Source organism: Acomys minous (genome assembly GCF_964271855.1).
Source record: "Acomys minous genome assembly, chromosome: 10".
NCBI classification, from domain to species: domain Eukaryota; kingdom Metazoa; phylum Chordata; class Mammalia; order Rodentia; family Muridae; genus Acomys; species Acomys minous.
In genome coordinates this window covers 72,285,727-72,306,901 of record NC_140491.1, presented here as the reverse complement: position 1 = coordinate 72,306,901, position 21,175 = coordinate 72,285,727, and the positions used below count along the sequence as shown (strand labels likewise).

Below are 21,175 nucleotides of genomic sequence, written 5' to 3'. Positions count from 1 at the left end.
AGTGATACTCTGGCAAGAGCACTGATATGTAAAGGGCCCCGTGCATTTAAAAACTTGCGGGTGTTTGCTTTGGCAGCAGGCCAGTGACTATTGGAACAAATGCCAATCAGCCACACTCAGCTCTGCCTTCCCAAGCTTTCTCCTCAGAAGTTAGTATGTCCTCCATCTGTGACAGTATGTTAGGTGATAGATGAGTAGGGCCAAAAAGAAACACAAGTTCTCGGGGAATTTGCAAACTAGTACTGGCCCAGGCCGCACAAACACTCATCCACCTGGAAGCTACCTGAATGATGGTAATTTTGCCTTTTTATAAACTGCTGCATTGCTTCCTGTTCCGAGGCCGGCTGGTAGCATCATTCCAAGCCAGTGTGCTCAACTTTTTTGGCAAAGGGCTTAACAGGCAGTTTTGTATCTGGACTAACTTCCATAAATTCAAAGTGTCCTTTTAAAAGGTTTAAAGCAAAGGAAAAATCCCCAGCCTGTATTTTTCTGTCATTTTACCAAAACATACCTGGGTGACAAGGTTAAAGCAAGCAGAGGAAATCCCTGGCACTTCCCATCTACAGGCCTTACTGATAAATTGTGTAGCAGAGGAATAAAGGATTACCTTCTGTATTTTTTCATTACACTTTTCTTTTGTTACAGAATACATAAATCCATTGTGGCACAATGTAATATGTATCACCATGCTACACCTGCGGACGCTTCCGCGCGGCTGCCATGTCTGTGCAGTCAGGAATGATAAGTGAACCACCCGTGAATGTTAACGATAGTGATCATTCTGAGGTAACTCGGCTCTCCATCTTCCTTTACAGCCTCCAAGCTGAAGCCAGGGTAGCAAGGTTCATGAGAGGAAAATGAAAACAACAGTGAAGGGAAGGGGCAAAGCAGCACTTGGAATGTGCGTCCACGAGTGTGTGCTATCTTACTCTGGGGCTCCATTTCCGTAAAAGCACGCACATTAAAAAGAGAAGGTGGCTCTGCCCTGCAGACCACGCTCGGCTCCATCTAGTCAGCTTCCTCCTGTGAGGTATACACCTCTTTACCTCCAGACAAACGTAAATTTGGGTCTTTTTTGGGCATGCACACTCACAGGAGGGGGTTTTGAAGGTGAAGAACGCAAAAGTAGTGGTCTTATTACCCAGCTAGGCGTGGCTATTAAGTTAGGCTCCCATTTAATAAACAGAAATGGAGATCTGCTACCACAGCTCTCAGCTTGACTTCCAAACAGTCTGGGTTTTATGCCTCATTTCTTTACATTCAGCGTTTTTTATGGGCTTTCTACAATATCTATTGCAATACATCTTTTAAAGCTGCTCTTACTCCACAGAGGGCATTGGGTTTGAGACTGAGAAGACAATGGACTTATAGGCAAAGCATGCTGCTAGCTGTACCTAACGTCCCCTGGCCGGCAGGGACAGGTTAGGTCACACACAGATACAGCATCTGGGGTCAGGACAGGGCATTCTGGGAGCACTAAGCCGAGACAATGCCCTCCTGCACCTCTGTGGGATTCTTGTGTAGGTCCAAGATGAATCTCCATGTCAGAGAGATGACTAAATGCTGCCAAGAATGTGTCAGTCAATTCAACACCTGCTAGCCACTGGAGAACGCATGGGCATTTAGAGAAAGAGAACTCACTCAGGAAGCTCACTGCTGTGCCTGTGAAAAGCCATACACACCAAAGAGGCTTCTGGGGGAAGAGGGAAACCCAGACTGGCACTGCACTTGAGACTTTTCTACTTCAGCCTCTGAAGTGCTGGGATTTTAAACTTACGTGGCTGCTTCAGATTTACCCAGAATTTTAACACGAGCATTCATCCTGGACAGTGTTTTTCTAAGTGGTAAATACAAGGTGACAGGAGATACACGGAAGATAGGGACATAGGTCCTCACACAAAAGCTTACTCTCTATACAGGAACAGGGCAGGAGCTGGATGCCAAGGGAGAAAGTAGTTCATATGGGAAGGAAAGCGCACAGGCTGTCTGAGAGTGAAATGCTGTAACATTTCAGTTTTAGCCCTGCAATGAAGTCACTTCTCTTCAGAACTGTCCTGAGAATAAAGCACACAATGGATACTAGGCACGTGGGCACTCAGGAGTGCCAAACATGGGAGGTGTTTCTTACGGCTGCCTCTCTGTTTGCCTTGATCCAAGTCATACCCCAAAAGAAGAGGCCTCACACAGCCCCTCTCTGCTCTGGCTCCTACAAGGACTGTTCACTGGGAGGAACGGACTGGATCTCTACATCCACTGCAGCACAGAGGCACTAACTCTGTGATTAGCTGCTTGGTGGCCACATTTTGGAGCACTGTCAGCAAGTAGCTTTGATCCAGGCATCAAAACCTCCCTGAAGGTCAGCATTCTGGCCTCAGTGTTCAAAGCTTTCCTTTTGACAGAGTAAAACTCAGAAGCAAAATAACTTAGCAGCTTCAGAGGGGACAGGAGGCAATAGAAAACCAGTCATATTGCAGGGAAATTCAGTGAGAATGAAAGAGTTTTAAAATCTGTGTAATATACATTGTTTACCATTTAACATTCACAAAAGAAACAGCAGCAACTACTTTTATTGAACATTTACTATGTGACCAGTACTATTTTAATCTGTTAAAACAAAACAAAACACAACAAAACAAATTTGTATCAACGCATTTAATCCTAACAGAGCACAAATACACTTTAACAGAAACAAGGCGGGAAGGCTTCAGCAAAGTCTCCTGAGGCAGAACTCACACTCATGCTATTTTGGATTGAGACCTTAACAAAATGGTCTCTAGCACATGTACAGCCTGTGGGAGAGAAGGCCAAAGAAGAGGCTAACAAACGACTGCTTTCCATTCAGACATATGGGACACAGCATACCTAACTAGCCACACCCAGGAGAAGAGTCAGAGGAGCTCCTTCAGGAGAGATGTCTCAGCTCATACCTTGCCAGTCAAGAGGAAGCAACAATACCAGAAGACAGCAGAGTGTAAGAGCTATAGAACGCAATCGCTGGTTTGAAGTCAAGCTTTACCTTTGTTGGGTAAACCATTTAGTTACTGACTCCATTTCCTCACAGGCAAAATAGGATGACAATAATTCTTGGACTTGAACATGTTTATAATATCAGCTGTCAAATAATACTTAATCAGCAATGTTTAGCATACTGGTCTTTATTAAAAGTGATATGTAATGTTCGGGCATGGTAGCATAAACATGTCACTCAGTACTTGGGGGCTAAGCATCTTCAAGTTTCAGGCCAACATGGGCTACACAGTGAGGGCTTTTCTCAAAAACCAGCCAGACAGCAGGGTAAGGAATAAGGAGAACAATATTCCTGAGTGTTTACTTGTTCCTATAATCCCCTACCCACAGAGAGGCAGGTATTATTATTGGTCCCATTTTATAACAAGAAACTGGCAGGTTAAGACACCTGCCTGGACATACACATTAAGCTATTTAGTTATATAGTCCTGCAGGAGCCACAATTTAACCCCAGATCGACCGTACATCTCTTAGACCTGGGAGCCTGTGTTTTTAACTCTTTCGCTTAGAGTGGGGGGCTGAGGGACTCGGGACAGAAGAAACTTCCATGTCCTAGATGGGAACCAGGGACCAACCTGTGGAAAAGTTTTCCTAATACCCTGGTCTCCGGGCCTTTCATGAACCATGGTCTCAGCTTCCAGAGCTATGATAAGGTGCTGAGAGCAGTGCTCTGTCCTCTGGTCCTGACCAGTTCACAGCAGCAATGGAGCAGCGTTCCTCTGGCTGCCACCTGCTCTGGCCCCCTTCCATGTACTCATTCCCCAGCACTTCAAGATAGAAAATGAAAATATATGAGCAAGAGCAAGCCTTGCCATGATTGCAGTGGGCCTGCTTGAAAGTCGGTCCTTGGGATATCACTTTATCCACAAAGGGAGTTGAAGCTAGTGTGAATGCCACAGTTTGTTTCCCTTTGCACTGACCACATTTTTTGAAAGATCAAAGTGTATTGTGCAAGCATGTGATGTTTGACATTGGACAAAGTACTTTTTTTTTTTTTCAAAACAGACATTTTCCAAAAACATAACTCGCTAGACTAATGGGCAGTGAGAAGCCAAAATGACTGCCCTCCGCCTTCTCCTTGTGTATCTTTGCCAGAGTCCTTGGGACTTGCCAAATCTGGTCATGCCTGCTTAGCTTGCTCGACTGATTGTGCCAGAAAAGAAAATAAGACACAGATGTATTTGGGCTCTTTGAGATGCCAGTAAGAGAGACAGCTAATGGCTTCATTTCGACCCTCCCCTTCCAGCTGGGCACAGGTGGGGATAATGAGGTCCCTCTCCCTAATCAAACTCAATTATTTACTACTCTATATAACCGCAAAGACATTCCTCCTCTGTTCAGAATATAAAACACACCGTGGGCTACTTCCAACCGCTGCCACTGGGTATTTATAACAAACTCAAGTGGCTAACAGTTTGCCTTGGCAGGAGTTTAAGTGTGTAAAGTTTTGCAAACTGTTTCTGTTCGAATATGTCCTGCTGAAATGGGGTCCCAGGCGGGACTCCATAACTGTCAGGTCAGTGAACTGCGTAACATGTGAGAATGTATTCACCATGCAGTGCAGACAGGATCTGGAAATCAAATGCTTCGTTCCACTGCAACCTTCTGAAGCATCACGGTTGTTTCAGCAGCAAGACTGACACTGTATTAATAAACATTACGAGTCACTAGCCTGACATGTACACAGCGGCAGCTGACAGACTCCAGCGTAAGCTGAGAGAGAGCAGAAGAAACCAAAATGACACACAAGAACTGAACACGGCCAAGGGGGTGCAGCAGGAAATAAACTGCATTAGCTCAGAAATGTGGGCCCCAAACTTTTACAAGACACAGTAACTACAGTGACACCTGACTTAAGTTTTGGATATTGAAGTAAATTAGTAGCTATCTAAAATGTGTGCTTTTGTTGTACGAATAAAACATATGCTGGCACTTTCTGCAGATGGACACTGCAGTGAGAAAAGTACACATACTTGGTTTGTCTGACCTTTAAATTCTTAGATGTATATAATTAATTCTTTCCATCTTTATTACTTGTTCCAGTATTTCTGTCACTTTAGACAGACACAAAGAAAAATCTTTCCTTTCCTCCAGACAATAGCCTTTGCCAAAAAGGAAATCAAGTCAGGTTTACAAATACAAAATTAAACAGGCTGCATATGTTCCATCTTCATACATAAGGACAATCTGGACAATGAAAATGTTTGCTAATACAACAGAATGGAAAGAAACAACATGCAGTTGGTCTGGGTAATTCATACGCAGATTGCCAGGCCTGATTACAGAACACACAATTGTTTGTATTTGTGTTCCATTTCAGCTCTGCCCCTTCCTAAACTCTGTGCTCTTGCTTTGACCCTCAGCTTAAAGGTTTTAAAAATGAGCTGCTTGTAAGGAATAAAGGCAGAAATTAAATAAACAGAAAGTGTTTGTTGGCCTGTTCTCCATTTCTTTATTTTACAGACTGTAAGCCAATGCACTCGGGAGCAACAGAGGCTCCTAGCCAATGATGTCCTTTTTGATAAAGAAACCTTCTTTCGAGGTATATTTAGGAGGTACTATCAGAAAGATAGGTTAAAACCTACAGGCTTTTAAAAGTCCTCACATAAGAAAAAGTAGTGACCCCTTGGGCACGCCTCTTTAAAAAGCTGCTTGCTGTTTGCTTTGGACAGCCTTGGAGAACCCTCTGGGCCACATTGGCTGTCCAAGGTAATCTAGCTTCCCCCCTTCTACCACCCAGCAGAAGTGTATCTCGACTCCACTAGCTTGCGATCTTATGTCCACTTACTGTTTTAAACATTGTAAGGAAGGCACAAAGGAAGGTACAGTAAGTGCTGACTGCCATAGCTCTGACCTGAGATCTGTCTGTTTTATTAGCCTGGATGCTTGCTGCCCTGGAGCCCTCCCTCCTCACTCTGTAGCAAGGTCTGCTTTGCCATTGCCGTTTGTGAGTTCATTCTGGATGAGCGAGCACTGTGCTGGAGGAGGGCAGAAGCACAGACAAGGCAGATCCCTTTCTTGCCCACCACATCTCAGAGGGTCAGTGGGTCTTGGCTTGGCTTGGTCACTGCTAGCAAGGAGCACTTCTCCAGATGCTGGGCACCATTTGAGAGTCAGATCTTCATCTGACTTTTGACATCAGTCAAAAACCATACTGGGGCTGCAGTTTTAGTTAGTAGGGTACTTGCTCGGCAGGCACACAGCTCTGGGTTTGACCCCTAGCACTATATAAACCAGGCATGTCATGGACCAGGAGTTCAAAGTCTCCTTTGGCTACTTACCAAGTTCGAGGCCAGCCTTACATAAAAGAGAACTTGTCTCAAGAAGCAACCTCTCCGTTATTCCTATTCACTACCTCTTCCTACTGTCCTGATCTGTCCCACCCATCCTCACTGCTTAGCTCCAAAGTAGTTAAGAATAAGAGGCCCAGGCAACACACCCAGTCTGCCTGAAACCAATCAGAAGCAGCAGATAGCTTAGGAATCAATCCATTCGGGGGCTGGGAAAGCAGTCTGCTTCCATCAGCAGCTCCTAATTTTCAAATTAGTAGAGAAATCCAGTCTCCCCCAGACGGCAGCTCTATGTCCTGGGGTTTTCTGGGGCCTGTGGGGTTTGGGGGCCAGCTAGGCCAGGCTTCACTTACAAGGGACATTAGATGATATCCAATTCCACATTCGTCTTCACCTAACACTTTTCCAGAAGGGATTCACTCAAGTTTTTTTTTTCTTTTTTCAAATAATGAAACCTATTTTTACTACTGTTAATCTCTGGCTTACTACAGTAAGTTTATTTCTTTTCACTTCTGTCTGATGAGGACAGAAAATGATAAAAAATGGAATGCAAATAATTATAAAATCTAATAATTCATAATCTTTGCAGGATAAAATGAAAGGAAATTAAAAGTAACTCTCCCTTCCCCTTAGCATTAATCTGCACAGTATCATTTTCTGAGGTTCATAACCCTCTTCTTTCAGGAGTCAACAACTAATCTGTAGGCTGAGCTTAAGAATGTAAACATTTTATCTGAGCTCAATGAAAACCATATACACATACAAAAATCATATACATGTATAGGGAGACCTATACATGATAAACTAAAAGAAAAATTAATGTATAAATATATTTTACTGTCACTCTACACACTATATTTTGTAAATATGCATATGATTAGATCATTACCAATTCTGGTTTCACGGCCCTCTTACTCCACCCAGCTAGCCTTCATCAAACAGAAGTGAAAGGAAACACACCTGTTAGAAAGAACCAGAGGCTGACAAACACACCCCAGCCATGCCCACTATACCTCTGTATGGTCTATGGCAACTTTCACACTACAAAGGAGTGTTGCTACAGAAACTGTAGGACACACGGGCCTTCACAAGAGGTCTGCCAGCATTGCATGTTCTAGCAGCTAGAGCTATTAACAACACTAATGAATCAGTAAAGGTCAAATTCATCACTGCAAGTAGATGCAAAGTTTGCTAAACAGAAAGATGGTGTGAGAACTCAGAGCACACAAGGTGCTTTACCAGAGCCAGCTGATGCCTGGAAAATGTGTGCTCTTTGGTGTCAGATCATGGGTGCCCAGGTATCACTCAGAAGCAGGGACCAGAGGAAAGGGAGGAGGAGGAAGAAGAGGAGAGAGCTCTGCTCTGGGTATAAGACTTTCAGCTTTGTGACTGGAAAAGTCCTAAGAAGCACAACAGGAATTAGTTATGCTATCAAGTATGATGGGACAAATGCAAATACAAATTTTCTAGTAGAGAAGTTTGCATTTGGAGAATACATTATAAATCAATTAAAATAATGTGCTGATAACTAAAAGTACTGTTCATTTCTTAAAAGGAAAATAATATGGCAACCACATTTCCATCAAACTTCTGTTCAATGACAGCCAGCTGAGTGGGGTGAGGACCATGGAACCAGAATTGGTAGTGATCTAAAAGACTCAAGTTGACAAGTAAACATTTAAATCTCACTAAGCCCAACATCAATTTATTTTTAGCAAAACATTGGTATCAAGATTGTTAAATCTGGGGCTGGTAAGATGGCTCAGAGGTTAAGAGCACTCACTGGCTGCTCTTCCAAAGGTCCTGAATTCAATTCCCAGCAACCACATGGTGGCTCACAACCATCTATAATGCGATTTGAGCCCTCTTCTGGTATGTGGGCAGAGTACTGTATAAATAATAAATAAATCTTTTTAAAAAAAGATTGTTAAATTTATATTTTATTAATGCTATCATTTACCAGAATTTAATGTCATGTTTTAAGCTGTGTAAAAATGAAAAATTTATAGCTAAGACATTATAGAATTTTATAGCCAAAGTTTTATATTTGTATGCATTCAAGTAGCACTATATTAAAAACCATTTTGGAGAAACACTAAGTTTTAATAATGAGCCTGAGTTGATGAGAATTTATTACTTATGTTTAAGAATATTTCTGTTGTTCAGATTCAATAGGAGAGAAACTAAGGTAAGCAAAGTTTTCAAACTCACATAGCAAGTTGCTAGTGAAACTTGAACCCAGGTTTACCAAGGTTGAAAGCCTGTGCTTCCTCAGTGGGAGGCAAGGGTGGGTTTCTGGAGTGTTTGTGGGGTATGGGGTTGAGTCTCTAAGATCAGAAAGCAACTTGGAGCTTCCTGATACTCAAAGTGTGGGACAGAGTCATGAATAATAAGAAAAATGGGATCCAGTGCTTACTATGAGTCCCCTGGCAGCCCAAAGACCTGAGGATTCACCTATATCTTCTCCACAAAGTCCTCCATTGGGTGCTGAGGGCACAGAAACATACTTTTCTGTCTCTTTCCAGTCTTCGGGGAGCTTATGGTCTTGCCTATCTCCAAGGAAGTCCACTCCTAAGAAGTCTAATCTGATTGTCTTACAGAGCCTCAATGTCCGCCACCTGCACATGTTCAGTGAAACCTGCTCCCATTAGGCTTTTCAGTCCATGAAACTCTGCAAGGAGGCAGAAAAATGCAGCAGTGGAAACTTAGCAATTCAGGAACAATCCAGGGGGCTGTGCAGATGCTGGGGGTCCAAGGACCAAATTCTCACTCTCTAAGGGTTGTTTTAATCACAACAGTAACAGCAGCCAGCACAAAAGGTAATGTTCACCCACTCCAGACACAGGTCCAAGCTTTACATCTAATACCTACAACTGACCTGTGAGGGGGGCTAGTATTTATTACCATTTAATTAAGCAAGAAAAAGTTATGGAAGCTATCGGAATCAAGCCCACCAGTAAGGGAAAAGGTCAGGCTGGGCAGCAGACTGGCTGCAAGGCCTCTATGATCCTTCCACTCTGAGTAATGGCTTGAAGGTTTGCCCTCAGAGTGGGATCCACCTGACCCTCACTCTTCCCCCAGGACATGGAGCAGGCTTGGAGCAACACTGCACAGCCGTGGTTCTCATACCTCCATATTGGTCATAATAAAAACAGGGCAATTTTGATAAAGAAGCTGGTATTTATACAGTTGGCTCCTTAGTTCACTACTGACTTCAAGGCTATGTTCCTATAACCTTCAGCTCAGTGTCATTCCTGCTGGTGGAGACAAAGGTGGGAGGAGGGAAGGAAGGCAACGAGAAAAGGGAACTATGCTCTCTTCCCTTTGCTGACATGGACAAGACATGTCCCTGGGGAGTCCTAACTAAAGGTCTCACAGCCTAGATTATGGACCCCGACAGGTAGGCCAGAGGCTGCTGAGCCCAACACATACACACAGTGAGCAGTTGGCTCTACTTATACATCAGACAATTGAGAAAAGAGACAGTTTCCTGACACTTTCCTTCTAACCTGGGACATCTTCCAGAAGACTGCTTGATAATGAAGCTGGAATTTTGGGCTGAAGTGCACAGTTCAGGGGTAGAACACTCACCTCACATACATGATGCTGTGAGTTCAACTCTCAGCACAGACAGAAATTTCTACTCTTTGACTGATAACCCTGAATACTTAAAGGAAATGCCCCTAAGAAGCGCTCCAACAGGATACAGGGGTCCAGAAGACTATTGTTATTTAAGAAAACCCAAACAGGAGAGCAGTCTAACACTCTGTGCACTTATACTTAGGAAATTACCACATGTTTATGATTTTTTGACAACTGTGTTCTCATTAGGTAGTAATATTCATGAGAAAAGATTTTTTTTCTGTCTAGATGAGATTTCTGATACAAAGTAACTATAGATTATAAGAATTAAGAGCATTAAAATAGTCCTATTACAGTGTTAAGCAAATGTAATGCAACATGTATGTGTGCAAATAATGAAATGGGCTAAGGAGATGGCTCAGTGGGTAAAGTGCCTGTTGCATAGCCATGAGCACCCACATGAGAGCTGGACACAATGGCGCACATCTGGGTGGGAGATGGGGACGGACGGAGACCGGCAGATTCTGGGAGCTCTCTGGCCAGCCTATCTAGACAAAATAGTGAGCACCAGGCTTTTCTAAAAACTAACATGGAAAAGCAACTGAAAAAGGCACTGGCCTCCGGTTTCACATGTATATGCATGGGTCCACATGTGTGGACACCACAGTTTCATTAGGAAGGCAGAAGCACTGGATAACTTTTAAATTATTTTTTAAAAATTATGTATTTTGTAAAGCTGTTGATTTTTATAATATGCTGTTATATAAATCAAAGCTGACTTGAGAGTAGAGGTGAGGCAGCCATTGGGGAAGCTAGAGGGGCTGTTCCCAGCTCATCACTAGCATCCAGTGTTTGTTCTTGCTCAAGGAGAGAAAGACCCAGGTTCCTCATACATCACATGCTACACAATCCCATTTTCCTAAATCTCAAACAAAGGGATCTGTTTTAAAGGGACAGGAGAAAGCCCTTCCAGGCAATCCCTCATTAGGACCATGAATTTGCTGGCTCCAAACAGCAGGGGGTGCCAAAGGGATCACTATTAATCCCAGGAGACAGCAGGGAGAGGGACAGCAGAGGCCTAGGTTAGAAACACTTAGCTACTGGGACTCAGCAGCTCTGTGGGCCCAAATGGACAGAAACACATCTTCATCTCCACCTGCAGTAACTTGGTGTTTCCTTAGATGGTAAGTGGAGGCAGCACATCCCAGCAGGAGGAGCCAGGCTGGTGCTGAGCATCAACACACTTCTTAGCTAACAGCACTGTGTGCTACAACGGGGGCAGACTCCTGAAAAAGCATTCAGACTCATTACTGCTCTAACCAAGAGGCTTTATGAACAACGGATGGAACTCCTCTTGGTCTTGTTAGGTATTAACAAAATACCTGTTAATAAAGCTTTTAATAGGTTAGCTATTAATATAGCTAGATGTATCACTACATATAGATTTGATTAATGATCTGTTTACATTCCAATGAATTTTAGTTTATGTTTAGTTTATGTACATATGTATGTATGCTTTTCTGAGAAGGATTTTTTCCTAGGCCTTACCAGACTGACAAAGGCACAGAAAATGCCAAGCATAGTCTAAAGGAAGGCAACTGAGGAAAAAACCAAATTGAATTTGAACCAGTTGGAGAGAAAAGTATTTCAAGTCACAATAGGAAAATGGCCACAATGTACATTTTCATTTAGTTTAGTGTCCTTGACTAGAAAGAGACAAATCCTAATGCTGCTTCCCAGGCTCTAGTCAGCACTGCTCCCAGAGGTCATGTGTAGACATGCTGTTCCCAGATCTAACTCATAGCCTGCTACTGCTCAGCAGGCTGCACATGTCCTAGGTACGGAAGCATGAAACAGCATTGAGCTTGTTCCCAAGTTGTCCTGCAAGTGATCACGTGAACAGATGCTCCAGGTAATACACGTCATTCATCTGATAACAGAACCAAGATCAGATGCACAATGCCAGGACACTGGGGGCATGGGGACACACTGAGGACAATAGCAGGCAGTACTCACATTCGAACAAAGAGCGACTCTTTGGATGTCAGGCCAGGAGAGGAGTACTTTTCAACCAGGGCCAAAGTACTAAAGCCAAACTTATGAATGGGTTCATTGGAGTCCAGTGGCGGGAAATCTGTGTCTACCTCCCCATCATCCTCAGCAATATGCAGGCAGTAGGCACTGACGTTGTCACTGAAAGGAAAACCATAGAGACAAGTGAGTGCTGTAGCGAAGGACACAGACCAGACGGTATGGCACAGCTAGCACACGGACCTTGCTGCGCTCCACCCTCTGCCCTGGATACCCTGAGAACCTCTAACTCCTGCTTCTCTGAGAAGGAAAAAACACTTGGCAATATACGTATGTACTCACATTGGGTCACTTTTCAAACACTTACTGGATATTTGTTAGAGATAAGACCTAGAATTCAACCATGAAGATGTAAAGTGAAATTTAATGTCAGCCTTAAAAGAAGCTCATACTATTGAGGTGGGGGTATGTGCTATTGTACCTATATAAGAATGCAGTCCCTGCCGGGTGTTGGTGGCGCACGCCTTTAATCCCAGCACTCGGGAGGCAGAGGCAGAAGGACTGCTGTGAGTTCAAGGCCAGCCTGGTCTACAAAGTGAGTCCAAGATAGACAAGGCTACGCAGAGAAACCCTGTCTCGAAAAAACAAAAACAAAACAACAACAACAACAAAAAAGAATGTAGTCCCAAACAAAGGTGAAAGTAATGGTGGGAAAACTGGTTCAAATTCAATTTGCTTTTTCCTCAGCTGTTTTCCTTTAGACTATACTCAGTACTTTTCTGTGCCTTTGTCAGTCTGGTAAAGCCTAGGGAAAAAAATTCTTTTCAGAAAAGCCTATGTACCTACATAAACTAAAATCATTGGAATATAAACGGACTTGTTTATATTGATGCACACATAGGTAAGCCTAGTTCTCCTTTCCCTAACATGTAACTGACTCTTTAGGTAGGATCTGATTCCAAACACCACAGAACGTAAGCTGAACGAAAGCAAATGGTCTGACTTCTGAAGCTCACACCTGGTCCTTTTGACCACTTCCGGACACATTCCGTTTCTCTATCATGTCTAGCCAGAACTTTCAGATTCTAGTCTTGCCCTTTTAGAATCAACAAACACCTTGAGGAATCAAAAAATAAAAAAAAAAATTTAAAGTTTTTAAAAAGGCAATTTGTTCATAATTATAGGACACCAACACCATTTACAAGCTGAAATAAGGACTGAGATACAGTTGGTAGAGTGTTTGTCAAGCACCAGTAATGTCCAGGACTGCATAATGGCCAGCACTGCATAAATCAGATGTGGAGGTGTAGTCCCGTAGTCCCAGCACTCAAAAGGTAGCAGAAGAATCACAAGTTCAAGGCTACCCTTGGCCACATAGCTAGCTAGCCTGGTGTACATGAGACCCTGACAATACGTAAGTGAGTAAATAAATGAATGCTGAAACCACCAGAGTGCTCCAGGGTAGACTGGGAAATGGCAAACCTGCTGGCATTTAGGCAAACTGGCTTCGGAAGCATACTCTAATAGTTCAGAAGGCAAAAGAATTCTAAATTCTGCAGCTCAAATTTGGAATTTTAATTACATGATTGATGCTTTAATTAATTAATTGCAAAGTGTATGCTAATTGTTTAATTGGTTGCTTGATCTATATAGATCATTTTTTGAATTAAATGAGTTGATTTACAAAGTTTATTGATTGGATGTGACAATGAATTATTGCGCTGACTACCTGATTTGCAATTTTCCCAGTTAATTCACAATCTTTAGCTCTAACTCTGCTTACTGAGAGAGCCTACTTCAGGTGATCTACACTCAGTATGTCTGTCAGGGCTGAGAAGTATTTACTGTATAAAACAGGTAATTAGGATAGATCAAAATTAATGGAAGCTATAAATCTGCTAAATGGATTGATAACAAGAAAATAATCTGGCCATGTTTGTCACTTTACATTTCATGTATTTGCAATGCTGCTAAGAAACGTAAAATTCTTGTCTGAGGGGTGGAAACGTCTGGATCTTTACAGCCAGCTGTGAACTCAACCACAAGTGTGTGCAGAAAGAGATGCTCTTTAGAGGTGGGAAATAGCCCAGGAGAGCACCAGCTAAGAGAGACCTGAGTTCAATTCTCGGCTCTTGGGCTATGTGAATTCAGAACAATCTTCACCTTGGCCTTCCATTTCCATATCCAATATTTGAATTACGTCATTGTGGCCAAATTCAGGGTTGACTCTGTGACGTACGCAAAGCCTAACATATACAAAGCAAGTAGAATGTAAACGTCAGGTGACTGTAGTGAGGTCAGATGGGAACCAGCTTGAAGGGTTCTGTCAGTCCTTAAGCTATGGATGCACAGAGGTGCAACAGGGCAGCTGGGACACCAGCAGCTCATTCCAGGCAGGCAGGCCTCTAAGTTTAACGGGGCCACTGTGCCTCTACGGTTTTATGAGCAGGGTAGGTGTGATGGGACAAGCAATAGACAGTACAGATTACTTATTGCCATGTAAATCAATCTGAGAAATGTACGTGATTCCCCAGCACCACAGAAGTTCAAGGGCAAATAATAAGCCTATTGATCAAAGCAGAAAGCCCAAGACTGATATCAAAAGAATCCTACTTTGATTATCATGGGATGCACCCGAGTCCCCACAAAAACAAATCCAACAAATACTATAAGCTCATGTCTGATAATAAACCAAAGAGTTTAACTCACCAATTCTGAAATACAAACTATAAAGTAACTCATTCGAAAGCATCTGCACAGTGTTTACCCTGTTTAGTGCTCGGTCCGAAGAAGGACTCCTCTTGTGTTATACAACAGGAGTGAGGTCATCAGCAAAGTTTAGCAGCAAACAGGGTTCTAAGGCCTCAACTGAACATCTGAGGACATGGAGACTAAACATTCAGCAAAGATCTGCTGGTTCCCTGTGCCTCTACAAAGAAACCATTGTCCAACAGAAGCTACTGTTGTTTTTTCACCTGTCAAACTGCTCAGGACTCCTCATGAAGCACGCCTAAGACATGGCAATTCCATTGGCGGTTTGCACTGGGCATTTTGTACCACACTCTGGGCAAACTGGCTTTGACACAGCCACTGAATTTCCACATCAACTCAATGAGGTCAGTCACTGTTTCTATTTTATACACTAGGAAACCGAGGCATACCGGGGCTACGTGTCCTGTTGAGCAAAAGAAAGCATGTAAATGTCATAGCGGACACTCAACCCAAACCACCAAGAATCCCTTGACCCCAACAAAGCCAAAGCCAATGCTGCCAAAAGGCTTCTCAAGGTGCTTACGTGGTGTCTGAGGAGGAGGAACTGTGACTCACTAATTTTGTTGTTGATTTTCACTAGGAACATGGAGATTTATGTGAATCTCCTTACATCTACAGTGGGGAGTGGAGACACAGGAGACAAAAGCTCACGTGGTCAGCTCATGGGCAGAACTGTTGTAGACCACTGAGGCCTTGAAACCTTTGTTCAGCAACTCACTGAGGAAAGCAGAAATCGGTGGCATTTTGAAATGGGGGGACGGGGGATGCAGCGCTGGTCCCTGCCAATGGAACTTTCCACACAGGGCCCCTCCTACGGCTCCATTCTGAATGAATGACATCTGCTCTCAGTGGTAACTCAACCACTAAACAAATCTCTCTGAATCTCTCTAAACTCCATCTTGTGTGAAAAAGGATTTTCTTCATTTCTCTGCAATCACTTGCTCTCTGACAGAATCCGAGTGCACCGACTTTCTGGCTTTCTTGGTCACTATTTCTGCACATCCATGGCCACCCAGCTCCTTTTCCTATTTACACATCTACACGCCCAAACAGCATGGACTCTTCTAGCCTCTTCACGCTTACTGAAGAGTGAAATAGCTGTCACTTAGAAGTACTTAACAAACACTTGTTAAATGAACAAGTACATGAATATGTAGATGGACTCACGCTGAACAAAAGTAAAAGATACAATTAATGAGGTATGTGTTAGCCAGAAGAGGGGAATAGCTATCAGCTAACCAAATGGGGCGCTCCGGGCATTACACACAGTGAGAATGCAGCTTTAGACAAGGGAGGAAGCAGCAGGCAAGGAGGTCAAGGTGAAAGTAAATTTGTTCTTTTAGGCAGAGCCTCATTCAACCCAGGCTGGCCTTAAACTTTCCATGTGGCCAAAGCCAGCCTTAAGCTCCTAACTCTCCAGCTTCTGCCATCGAGTGCTGACACTGCAACCATGTGCCACCATGCTCAGCTTTATAAAGGAGGGCACATCAAGATATGAGTACTGGCATCCCATTTTGTGATGGATAAAAACAGTAAGAAATGACTGCAATTACATAAAAAATTGAGTTGTGTTCACAAAGACTATAAATAACTGTACAAAGGGTTTTCAAAGGCTATGGAAACATTTGTCATGTGGAGTTTTTCTTTCTACCTTCTGTACTTCCCAAATGTCCTGCTCTCATTTTTCTTTCCTTATAAGAATGAGGAAAAGTTTGTGACAGGTTAACTTTCTAATCCCTGAACTCCCAGTCCTTCAAAGCCTACGGCCTCAGTGTTGCAGCCACAGGTGTGGCTCACTATGCTAGGGTAACTTTCCTCAGGCCAGGCACAGGTTCTGTTCACTGTACTATGAAACTTTGGAATTGCAGAGGAAATAATCCAATCTGCTGCACAAGGGTCTTATAAAGATTAGATTACTTTATTCATTGTACAGTATCCAGCATAAGAAAGAAATCTGATTTTGCCAAGACTTATTCAACCAGTCTTCATCTTCCGGTTCCAGCGAGGAACAGAGAGCAGAAGCAGGGAAGTCTACATTCCTGTGTGACTGGTGCCCGAGGACAGACAATCAAGACTAACAAGTAGGCCAGGGAACGAGAGGCTCAGTTTTAACGACAGGAAGGCCCCGGAGGAGAGACAACCACACTGTAAGAGCATGGGGCTTCAACACTGAACAGAAATAAAATGGAGCCTGTGGTCAGAGAGAGCCTTGGGGCAGAAGAGATGCAGACATGGAACCAAAGCTTCAGTGAATAGAGCAACTTGGTTTCACTTATTTATGTATCAACAACTGATGTAAAGTTTTTTTTTTCCCCCCATTGGGAAAATGTATTTCACTGAGTTGACCAATACTCATTTTCTGCTTAAAGGTTGGTGTGACTTTTATGAAGTGACAGAAGCCTGCAGCCTATATATAGAGAGCATTTAATTCATACGTGAAAATTTAGGAGCAATTCAGGAAGCATCCTCGATTTTTCCAGAGTTTATCTGGTATGCTCAGTTTACATACTCATAAAAATTCACGCATCTTTGGAAATGCAGGAAAGATCCTTTGAAGTGTGATGACCATAGGCAAATGCTTACTGTTCTGTTTTGCTTTTACACATTATTCTGAAATGTCCAGAACTCTTAATATCAGGGCCCTGGTGGTCACTGTGATGGCCAATCAATATTAAGAGACTGCTGGGCATAAGAAAGGGGAAAGTAAGAGGTTACTGAGACGACTGTAGTTCCGAGGTTGATCTGTGAAGTCAGAGGAAAAAAAATTAAGACTGTCAAAGTTACCATTTCTCCAAAACCCACATAAAATAAATGGTAAGGGAACTAGAGATGATCACACCCAGACTCAGAAAGACTCACACGGAATATACTCACTTGTAATTGAACACTAGCCCAAAAGAGGTGTCCCATTAAAGTCGTCACTTACCAGGAGATTGGGACAGATACAGAGACCTCCTATTGGGACTCTAGGTGAGAGAAGTATGGGAGAACAGGGAAATAGAAGGATCCAGAAGATCCTAGAAACCTACAAGAAGCACATCATGATGGGCGGATCTGGGCCCAGGTGGGTCTGCTCAAACTACTGCACTAACCAAGGGCATTACATGCTGTAAGCATTGAACGCCTATTCAGATCAAGCCAATGGACAGGACATTCTCCACAGCTGTGTGGAGAGTAGAGACTGACTCTGACATGAACTCTGGTACCATGTATTTGACCACTTCCCCTTGGTGGGGAGGCCTGGTGGCACTCAGAGAAAGAATAGGCAGACTACCAACATGAGACTTGATGGGCTGTGACCATAGGGTAGGGGAGGAGGTCCCCTTCTGTCACAGACCTAGGAGAGGGGAATAGGGTGAAAGAGGGAGGGAGAGAGGGAAGAACAGAAGGATACAAGGATGGGGATAACAATTGAGATGTAACAAATTAATATTTTTTTTAAAAAGAAGAAGTGTGGATTTGCTATGAGGCCAGCTGGAAAAAAAATGGTAAGAACTGGTAAATATCACTGTAAGGTTCAAAGCGCAGCAACCTCATACAGGAGTGGCTCGAAGTCCCCAGGACAGCAGCTCCAGAGAGAAAACACCTGCTGGCTGCTGGCTGGAAATGTGGTATCGTCACCTTCCTGCCTAAAGCCTTTGAAGGCAAAATAGTCTGTCTTCTACAACACCTTCCTTCCACTGTGCTCTGCTGCCTTGCAAGCCAATCTCCTGCCTTTCTTTTCAGAGCACATACCCCGGGCTTAGCCACACCCTCTATTGCAGCTCCCCATGTCACTAGGATTTGGCTCAAGCTTCATTTCTGTTGGCCAAGCTTCCCTGCCACCTCAGCACAGTACAGAGAGAGCTCTAGACAGAACTAGAAAGGCTTATTCCCTCCCATGTCCCTAGAACTCTCTGGATGTTCACTGTTCCTAGAGTCTCAGTGGTACTCAAGTGAGCATGTACGAATTGGTATCTGTCTGAACCATTAACCTGAACCACAGACTATGATTATTTGTAGCCCAGGGCCCAGCACAGGTTCTGGAATGGCATTGATAGCATGCAATGCTTGAGAGAAGGTAGGCAGGCGGGGGTCTCTGCTATGGGCTATGGCTATGGCATCTGCTCATGATGCTGCTTATAAGAGCTTTATAGCCAGGAGTAGTGGTGCACACCTTTAATCCCAGCACTCAGGAAACAGAGGTAGGCAGATCTCTGCGAGTTCAAGGCCAGCCTGGTCTACAGAGCAAGTTCTATGACAGTTAGGGCTGTTACGCATTATATAAAGAAATGATACCTTGAAAAAATAAAAACAAACAGGAGGAGGATAACAGCTTCATTTCTTTGTACAGAATAGTTAAGAGCAAGGGAAACACCTGGAGAGATGGCTCAGCCATTAAAGGCAAGGCTCACAACCAAAACAATAAAAGCAAAAGAAAGAAGTAGCTCTAGTTCAAATCCTGACTGATGACTACACCCTACTCACTCCCCAATTATGCCATTTATAAAACAGATGGGAACTTGAGAAATTACTTAACTCCTAATCCCTAGTTTCTCTCTAGTAAAAAAACATTATTTATGACTTCCAAAGCTGCTGTAAGAAGTAAGACAATAAACTAAGAGTGCTTTAACACACAGTGAGACACACTGTCTTACCTATCAACTGTCACCTAGCGGAGGGCACCCCTGGCAGTCTGTAAACTATAAGCATGGGCTTGCTTTCTCTTCCACTCAGCAACTACAATGGGGGAAAGATGGTGGGGGTTCTAACTAAGGAAAGGAAAAAAAGATAAATACAGAAGGAAGGAAGAGGGTAAAATAATAGTAAGGATATCTGAAAAAGCCAGAAGGAATCATACTATTAACTATCTACCTAAAAATACCTCTCCTTAAATTACTATATAAATATACATGTACAATTTAAATGAAATGTTCCCTCTGTCTTTACTAAGCCAGCATAATCCCTAACTATTTGTGAATATTTGTCCTAATATCACACATCAGTGTAGTGCTCACCCCTCATGAAGAAAACCTTTCTTTCCAACAAGTAGAGACAACACCCAATCAAAATGCAGAGTTAGGAAGCCAAGTTCCAACAGCTACACCTAAAGCTCCTACACCCAAGGCTCAAGGATCACTGCTGAAGAGGAGGAAAAAAGGTTCTAAGAGCCAGAAGAACAGGAACTTTGCTGTGAGGTTGTCAGAATGTCAGAAGCTACACTCATCAAGTCTCCATAACGGCCTAAATATGAGCTAAATGAAAACAACGCCAACGTATGTGGCAAAGTGGACGGGGTAGGAGACAAACCCTCAACCTACACAAAGAACTACAGGCACCTAAGGAATGCTGAGAGTACGAGAGTGTCTTGCCCAGGGAAAACCACGCCAATTTGTAATCCAATACGAAACAGTCATCCCTGAAAAACAATATATGGACTGAACATGTTGTACTTATGTATTTAACACATGCGCACATGCACACACATGTGCACACACCACGACCACCACCACCACCACCAACAATAAAGCAAACAGAGGCCATGAATTTGAAAGAGAGCAAGCAGGAAAGGGGTGGTGGTGGTATAAGGGATGATTTAGAAGAAAAAAAGGAAGAGGGATTATATTATCTCAAACAGTAATTTTATAAAACTAAAATAATAATAATAAATATAAGGCAGGACTTCACCAGGTTGAGACTGTTGAGCTTGGCAGTTTCTGGTGAGTCTTTAAAGGTCTATCACAGGCAAGCTTGGAGTATTAGACACTTGGAGAAGGGCCTCCCTCACATGGCAGGGCTGAGCCGTTTGTTTGGATTTGAATGTTCCCATGTGCTCCCATCTGCTCTACATACCACTTAGTGAACTGCATTTTGGACTGGGGCACTAGCCCATAAAGACACTGTGAAGACTCTGGCTCACACCTGGGCACTGCTCTTCAGAGGTCTCCTGGATGTTCCTTGAGTAAGCTTAGTCTTCACTACACCTCAAGCCATTTGCCCCACCTCTGAACCCCTTTATTTTCTGGGGTTCCCTGTTTCATCACAGTTCCTCACTGGCCACTTTTAAGGCCTTGCTCATGTCACTAACCCAAGGCTTCAGTGAACATCTCTACATACAAGTCCACCAGATTCACACTCCCAGTCTGTCTCTCTTCTGAACCCCAGCATCCAAATACAAAGGACTACAACTGAGGAAGCAGAAGACTGAACTCCCACCGCCCTGAGCCTGTTCTCCACCTGTGAAAGTCAACCAACACTCTTCCAAGGCTCCCTGTCTCAACACAGGGCACCACAGCACACAAGGCAACTGAGTCTGAAATCTAGGGCATCATCTTGGATACTGCTTCTCTCCCTGATTCCCCTTATCCAAACTCACCCCCACACTCTGGGAGTTTTACCTCAAACACCTTAGAAGCTGTCTACTTCTCCTAGTCTTATCCACTCTCTTCTCCCTGCCTTTCTGTGTGCTCACACAGTCACAGCAGCCTGCTGCT

The 21,175-nt window shown here is 43.4% G+C and overlaps 1 protein-coding gene across 6 annotated transcripts in view; it reads right to left on the bottom strand.

Moving 5' to 3' along the window:
* Positions 1-21,175, bottom strand: part of MAPKAP1 (MAPK associated protein 1) — a 215,513-nt gene that overhangs the window by 91,281 nt on the left and 103,057 nt on the right. For all 6 annotated transcript variants that reach the window (XM_084799625.1, XM_084799623.1, XM_084799628.1 and 3 more), the window contains one exon: positions 11,916-12,092. In XM_084799625.1, the coding sequence (XP_084655751.1) occupies positions 11,916-12,092 (177 nt within the window). The remainder of the gene's footprint in view (positions 1-11,915; positions 12,093-21,175) is intronic.